Raw genomic sequence first — 7,974 nt, 5'->3', positions numbered from 1 at the left:
TTTTTCCCCTCCTTTCTTTCCAGGTTAACCAAAAGGGTTCTGAGCTGCCTCTGGAGCAGACATTTGCAAAAATGGTGAACAGCATGGCAAATGGAATGGTCAGGTACATATGAAATGAAATTATACTTCCTTGAGTTAAAAAAAACTGAGCACTGCCTCTGAGACAGAGTGATCATGCTCTCAAGGCCTTTATTAAATAGCTGATACGTTGATGTTTTGTGTATATGAAGTAACATTCATGTAGCCATTGCCCTGGCCTCAGGTTTTATGCACAGGTGAGGCTGAAGATGGGACAAATAGAACAAAGGAGGGAAGTCAAGGGTCATGGTTATAACACAGATGAAATCAGATGCATTTCTTCTCTTGTGTGCTTTCTGGAGAAAATATACTAGCCGGAACGTAGGATGAATAGCTAGTGCTTGCACAGGCTAATGGTGTCTTGTAACGAAACGTAAATGTTGTCACCATGCATAGTAAGGAAGCAGCCACAGAATAATTACAGAGCACTGACAAGGTGTACGGATGTAAATCCTGTCACTGCTTGTTTTATGGATGTGTGGATCTTTGAGACCTTCACTGCAGTAAGTATTCTAAAAAGGTTCTTCGTCTGAACAGATACATAGCATTTGACTTCCATAAGGAGTGCAGTCGGATGAGATGGGATCGGCTTCAGATTTTACTGGATCAACTAGCAGAACAGCAAGATGAGTTTAGGTAAGACTTGGTGGTTCTCTTAAGTATTAAAATAAGACTGCTTTCTCACAGTTTCTATTGTTATAAGGCACATTAAAACAGACTTGTAAAGCTTGTAAATGCATCTTATTCTTATACATGCTGTTAGTGCTTCCATATCTCTTCTCCCTTTTTTAATACCAAGTGCAAGGGTGGAGATGGGTTAGGATATAAAATACAGAGCCCTCTTTATGTCCCAGTAAAGTGGTTCTGAAAATCACAGCAGCCCTGCATTGTGCCTTGAGAAGTGCCTTTGGGTAAACAATTTGAAGAAATCAGTGTGCATACAACTGTGAAGTTGTCTCATTTGGTGGTATCTTTTTATCCAAGGATAATTCCATATGTTGATAGCAAGCTGTTCTGCTACATGGTGTCATGCTCCCCTGGCCCCAGGCTTGTTCTTTATGTGTTTTACATTTCTGCACATTGTTTGTGGTATCAAACCTTTGAATTAGTATTCATTGTTTTACCTTGCTACAACCTAACAAGCTAGTCTAATTTTATATGACTAAAAACAAAATGAGAATTTAGTTCCTTGTGGATTAAGCATCCACATCAACTTAGGTCTGTGTTTGCTCCCACGAGCATGTTGTTTAATGCACATCTCGGTCTTTGCCACTTATAGATGTGCAGGTTGATAGGGCCAGTGTTTACTTTGTTCTGTTTTTCTGGTTACTTCCTTCCTGTCGTTAAGGCCTTGTCAGCTGGTTTACTTTGTGCTTCAGGGGTGCTGCAGAACTGGCAGCGATATAGCTGAGCCAAAAAAAGATGGTGAGCTGCAGATTAGAAGAGGAGTTGACCTCTTGCCTGGAATGAAGACTGTCAGAGTAGTATGGATTAGTCATATGATAGCGAGTTCAGTCTCCTCACCACCAAAAGAAAACCGCAAAACCTTCTAAAATGCAAAAGGATAAATCAGCTTCAGAGCACTTGGGAGAACGGGAAATACATGTGTAGGCTTCTTAGTCAGCAAGAATCCTTCATTAGAGTGAATGCTGAGAATTGTATCGTATGGTTCTTTTGTAAGCCTCCAATGGCAGCTGACAATAAGCAAGTTTCCTTGAAACGAAGGAAGCAATGTGTCTATAAGAACGAGATACAGAAAATAAGACTCTTTCTCAAGATGAGGTTATTTCTATCATGCTATGTTTTATTTCACTTTGAGTGACCTCTGTTACAATTTAAACAGGAAAATGAGTTCTGATGCACTTAAATAATTCTTGCACCCTTGGGAGAGGCAAACAACTCTTCAGCAGATTGAATCCTGTTGTGACAAATCTGACAGAATGCTTATTCTTCTGCTGTTTTTTAAAACATTATTTCTTTTTTTTTTTTTAAGCAGTTGCAGGGGATATATCACTTAATCTGTCATTGACCAGAAGTATCTGCTCCTCATCTATGCTGATTATCCTCATACCAATTCTAGGCAAAACTTGGGAGAAAGGTGGAAAGTGAAGATTTCATAGGTGTAAACTCTACTTTAATCATTCAACATGGAAAGCAGTTTAACAAAACTAGTTCTCCAAGAATTACAAAACCAGATCTTGTCAACACAAGGCTGATCAAAGTAAAAACATATGCTTTTGTGTCAGGCTCTTGATACTTTTTGTACTGCATGCATCTTTAGTGTGATTGTTGTCTTAAAATGCTGTACAGTAACAGTGGATCATACACTAGTCCAAATTCAGAGTTCGTAATTAAGTGAAGGAGTAACTTAATCTACAGAGTATGATTTGTGAATCTTTAGGCAACTGGAAGCTTTATTCTATAGTAGGACAAGTCCCATCCAACTGATAATTTGATTTGTTTAATAACTGAGCTGATAAGAATATTTTTATGCAATCCAGTATTTAAAATGGGCTTTTTAATACCAATTAACTGGGGAAGAAAAAACCTGTATGGTTTAGTTGATTAAAAAGGTTGGGGTGATTCAAATATGTAGTTGTTGGCGGAAGGGGTGTTCCCACAGATGTCTGTACAGTGGAGAGGAGGAGTATGAGAACTGCTGGTAGCAGATTTTTGGTGGTCACCTTAAAAATTTGAACAACTTTCTGGAAGAAGTGTTCCTCACAGTTTACTCTTTGTGTCATGATAACAGTATTGAGACTGGTGATCAGGTACACAGACCCAGATCTGGTTACTTTAATATTTATGCTCTGCTAATGATCATGGTAATTGTGGACATAGAGGAACATACAGCTTAAGTCACTGTTGTTGCACCAGTAGCTGCTCTTCCCATTGGCCTATAGCTCAATATTGTTGTCTGTCTGAATGACAATGAGTACTACTCGAAGATTTACACATGTTCATGTATTGATACTGCTTTTCATCATGGGAGGAAAAGAATTCAGGGTGGCATCGCATGTCAAAAGGCATGGCTAACAATTCTTCATGTGCTCTGGAAACTGCATTTTGGCTGCTGGAATATTTACTTGTTCCAATCCACCTAGGTATTTATATATTGTATGTTTTAGTTATTTTCTAGTTGACTCAGATGGTAAAATCGTGACTCAGCAGGAAGGAATATTCCGCAGTAACTGTATGGACTGCCTGGATAGGACAAATGTGATTCAGAGCTTGTTAGCACGCCGATCTCTTCAAGCCCAGCTTCAGGTAAATACTTAGTTCTTATTTGACAAGCTCTTAAGAGGAGAAAGGAATTCTACTTGAAACTGAAATGCAATGAAAGAGCTTATATACTTGAGTTACTGTAACGTTTACATGAAAGGCACTGACTGAATTCTAGTTTACTGCATACAGATTTTTCTGAAAGGAAATCCTAATATTTCTAATGTATTCCTAGCGTGCTTCCATCTGCTTTGTTTCAGAGGCTAGGTGTTTTGCATGTTGGACAGAGAATTGAGGAGCAAGCAGACTTTGAGAAAATCTACAAAAATGGTATGCTGCTCATAAAGCTTAAAAAAAAAAAAAAAAAAACCTAAATAAATCACTTCTCCAAACAGTAACTTCCTTAATGTTCTCAATGTTTTCCCGTTTACAGCATGGGCTGATAATGCTAATGCTTGTGCCAAACAGTATGCTGGAACTGGTGCCTTAAAGACAGATTACACAAGGCAAGTCTGCCTCTTTTGTAAAAGTCTTCTGGGTTTTTGTGTACGTCTGGGGCTTCCTTTAGGTCTTTGCATCCAAAAAGATCATTAATTTGGAGTGTAGGCTACTAATGAACTTTGCAGTGTTTTGATTCAATTGGTAAAATGAGAGACTGGAGTCTACGGAAGAATGTTATTCTTTGTGTGTACATGAAAGGAGAAAAGACTATCTAGAAATAAAACCAAGAAATGCACATCTTCAAGGTACATTTGTATCCTAGGATGGAGAGAAGTGTAGTTCTATTTTCAAATAACTTGTAACAAGTGTGTGGTAATAATGCAGAGGCAGCACTAGGTAATTGTAGTATGTGTACTCATTAAACATAATACGTTTGAACAGTGAACAATGGAAGGACTATATCTAAAACTTGTCCTGAATGCACAAGTATGCAATAAATATTTTAAATTTCTTTTTCAGAACTGGGAAGAGGACTCAGTGGGGCTTAATAATGGATGGCTGGAACTCATTAATACGTTATTACAAAAATAACTTTTCTGATGGATTTAGACAAGTAAGTTGTGCTCTTAACTGTGGGAAAATGTATTTGATAAATACTGCTGTGCATTTCAACTTCTGCTCTGTTTCTCTCTCAGGATGCTATTGATCTCTTTCTTGGAAATTATTCAGTGGATGAAGTAGAATCTGCTAGTCCTCTACATGTCAAGAAAGATTGGAAGTTCTTAGCTGTGAGTATGAAGACTTCAATTCATGTTTTTCCAAACATGTGAAACCTTTTGGTCACTTGCATTAATAAAACTAAGTAGAAATTGTCTACTTAGTAATTGAGTGTCCCTGTAATGTGGCTGTGTTTTTGTGATACCTGCTTGTAGGACTAAACACAGACTGTTCCTTTGACAGAAAGCGGAGTGTCCTTGAGGTATTGAAAGAACTGCTGCTTGCATTTTTAAAATCTGCTTCAAGTGGGGAGAAATCCTACCAGTCACCATCAATGACTGTTTCATTCTGCAGAAGAAACTTGTGAAAATCTTTTCTCATACTTTATGCAGAGGCATAGACTGTAACATAAAGAAAACTTTTTTCTGCCTTTTTCTCTCCTTTCCCTTCTATGTAGCAAAATGGGACTTGGGGACACGAGGGGATTAAGTGGTAGCTGGTGTACTTATTTTTTTTTAAAGGAAAAAAAGTCCTTTACATCACATCTCTTCTAATATATAGTAGATGTATTTTAATTCTGAATGTCACTGAGCACTATTTGGAACAATCCAAAATTTTACAGTTGCACCTGACATCAACAGTTGAAGCAACTTGATGGCTAAGCAAGTAAATAGCTTTGCAGCCTTAGATTCAAGGAATTTAAGGAATATATGTGCTATTACATCATTTAACTAACCTTTTTCTTTTCCCAGTTGCCTATTATTATGGTGGTTGCTTTCTCCATGTGTATAATTTGTTTGCTAATGGCTGGTAAGTCACAATTAATTGCCCCCTAATTTAGTTCTACCTGAGACTTTTTTTTTTGCATAGAAGCAGATCAGAAAAGTGAGATATAGACATAAGCTTGATCTGATAAATATTTCCTCTAATCTAAATCTGTGCTGGGAATGAAGAAGGCTTTCTGCCTTTTCCTTAAATTTCCTAATGTTTGTGCCAATAAAGTTCTTGAGTCTGTGACCTCCATAGCTATCTGCTTAAAGCACTCAAACAACTGTGTGGCAGACAGTGCTAGCTTACAAATAAGCAACTTTGACTTGTCACCTTCTATGTAAGGAAATAGAAAATGCTATAAGGCCTCAGTGCCTGTGAAGCGCTCTTAACTTCATTTGATATCTGTGGGAGGGCTTGAAATGTTTTGTTATTGTACGTAGATTGTCTGATCGTTGGAGATGAACTAGAGTGTTTGTCTGACTTTAACAGGTGATACATGGACTGAGACACTGGCTTATGTGCTTTTCTGGGGAACTGCAAGCTTTGGAACTTTTGCCATCATCCTTTACAACGGCAAGGATTTTGTAGATGCACCCAAGCTGGTCCAGAAAGAGAAGATGGACTGAATTTGTGTGTGTGGAAAGCGGCTTGGTACTGAGGATTCCTCAAGCCACACTTGGAGTCTCTACTGACCTGCTTTCCACACTAAATAGTGGTCTTATGGACATTCTTCATTGGCAGCGCTGGAGAGAAACAGTCTCAGTTGCAATGGTCTTTGGAATATTGCATTAGTGAAGGGCCTCCACCCACTTCACTGAGAAGTCAATGGTTAAGGGCAGCTTTTCGGTTTCTGGAATGCTGTAGAGTGTGAAGTGGATCGCTGAAGCTCACTGTCCATGTGTGCAGTACTGGCTGAACTTCGGTTGGCAGGAGAGAGAGCTCTGCTGTTCATGTGTCAAAATACCTGGATGATAAAGCGGTAATAAGAGTTTCTAATTGTGTTCTCTGACCAAATAAGGCTTCATAACAACAGAAAGTCTTGTTCCAAGGCTCGTAGCTGGACTGCTTTTGCTGTGGTAAGGTCCAAGTCCTTCATGCATATTTGTGTGGGGGATTTTTTCACTAAATATTCAGGATTTTTTGAATCCTAGCGCTCCTCCAGAATTACCTTTTTGTTCTGTGTTGTCTATGACTGATGCAATATTCTACTAATCATTGTTTGAGTGAGAGTTGTAATTGGATGCTCCTGAAGTTGCAAATGTCTTGCACTGTTTCAGTACTGCAGTCTCCAGATGATGATTCATTAGTTAGCTCATGAAAATACTTTTTTCTTTTTTTCTAAGGATGTAAATGAAATCAAAGAATGTAAAACTCCTTGCGGGGTTTATCAAATCCTCCTTATGCTAAAGGCCCAAAGTACTCCATCGCTTCAAGAATGGTTGCAATGCAAAAGGTGAACTTGGTATTGTTTTCCTAGTCAGCTGTCTCTGTTCTTTTTGTTATTGTTGTTGGAATAATTTACAAAAAAAGGAGTATGAATCGGAGGAGGAAATGTCACCCTAATGCCATGTTGCACTTGGGAGCAGCTTCTTGCTTTTCATGCATGATGATGTAACACACTTTAAAGAAAAAAAAAATTTTTTAAAGCTACAAAATAACATGTGCTGGTTAACAATAAATGCGTGTCTTTAAATTTAGTGCTTCCAAGCTGTATAAAAATAAGTAATCCTACTCGAGGACCAATTTTAACTATTTTGTCACTTATTTTATATGGTTTGTTCAAAACCAGCCATGAAACTTGCTTAAGGCACTGCGCATTGTTTAATATTTCCTGTAAGTACGGCTGTATATTCAGATTGCAGTTATAAAATGTAAATGGAGGGAGAAATGTGTAGGATCTTAGAGCTAGCACAGTTGTCATTACTGAGGTTAGAACACAAAGCACTCATACTCCAGTGTTTCACTGTGTTATGACTGAAACTGTGTACAGACTTTTGCAGTTATCTGTTCACTTTAACCTTGAATGTCACTGGAGGCCTCTGGTTCTTTGTGAGCATAACCTGTGCATAAACATCAGTACTCGCCATGCCTCTGTCTGCTTCTAGATGCTGTGCTGGGAATACCAGTTGGTGGTTAACTGGAAACTCCTCTGACTTCATTTTCCAGTGTCACCTGTCATGGACGCAAAGTGCAGGAACACCATAGACTCAGTATATAATGGTTCTTATGGCTCTTGGGCAGCTGCCCTTTGAAACTCTGTTCTGTTGTCTTGCAGTCTAGAACTGAATCTTTGCAGCTTTTTAAAAAATAAACACAAAATAACAGTTTTGTTGTGGCAAAGACCAGCTGTGGAGTGTGTGTACGGATGGAGGGAGAGACACAGGTTAATGTGGGTTCTCAAAGCTGGAGGGCAGCCAGAGCTCAGTGCTTTGCAAAGAGTCTGTATTGCTGAAATCACAACAGTGTACTCATCAATGACAATAAAAAAAATCTGATTTTTCTAGATCCTGGCAGCTGCGTCTTGTGCCTGAGGTCCTTATCTACTACTTAACATGGAAGCATCGCTGGTGCGGTCTAGATGTACTACTTTGTTGGTGCTTAGATACGTATAATCTCGAGTCCGCCTTTCTCCTTCAGCTTCATCTCACAATTCCAAAATGGCGGCAGCGCAGCCCCTCAGCGCGCGCCCGCCCGCCCTCAGCCCCGCGCAGGCGCGCTGTGGCCCGCCCCTTCCGCCGCGCCGCT

At 39.1% G+C, this 7,974-nt stretch overlaps 1 protein-coding gene across 2 annotated transcripts in view; it reads left to right on the top strand.

Moving 5' to 3' along the window:
• Window positions 1–7,740, top strand: part of SACM1L (SAC1 like phosphatidylinositide phosphatase) — a 25,575-nt gene extending 17,835 nt beyond the window's left edge. The window contains exons 12-20 of one of the 2 annotated variants that reach the window (XM_010712958.3): window positions 24–103; window positions 616–714; window positions 3,207–3,345; window positions 3,561–3,630; window positions 3,734–3,806; window positions 4,261–4,354; window positions 4,437–4,529; window positions 5,211–5,268; window positions 5,719–7,740. In XM_010712958.3, coding sequence (XP_010711260.1) covers window positions 24–103; window positions 616–714; window positions 3,207–3,345; window positions 3,561–3,630; window positions 3,734–3,806; window positions 4,261–4,354; window positions 4,437–4,529; window positions 5,211–5,268; window positions 5,719–5,855 — 843 coding nt within the window. In that variant the 3' untranslated portion in view covers window positions 5,856–7,740. Of the gene's footprint in view, window positions 1–23; window positions 104–615; window positions 715–3,206; window positions 3,346–3,560; window positions 3,631–3,733; window positions 3,807–4,260; window positions 4,355–4,436; window positions 4,530–4,701; window positions 4,721–5,210; window positions 5,269–5,718 lie in introns of those variants that run through there. The other variant, XM_019616576.2, reaches the window with a different exon arrangement.
• Window positions 7,741–7,974: the final 234 nt, after the last annotated feature.

The sequence above is a fragment of the Meleagris gallopavo genome, chromosome 6 (assembly GCF_000146605.3).
Source record: "Meleagris gallopavo isolate NT-WF06-2002-E0010 breed Aviagen turkey brand Nicholas breeding stock chromosome 6, Turkey_5.1, whole genome shotgun sequence".
Taxonomy (NCBI): domain Eukaryota; kingdom Metazoa; phylum Chordata; class Aves; order Galliformes; family Phasianidae; genus Meleagris; species Meleagris gallopavo.
The sequence above is the reverse complement of the archived record's forward strand: the minus strand, read 5'-3'. Positions and strand labels throughout refer to the sequence as shown.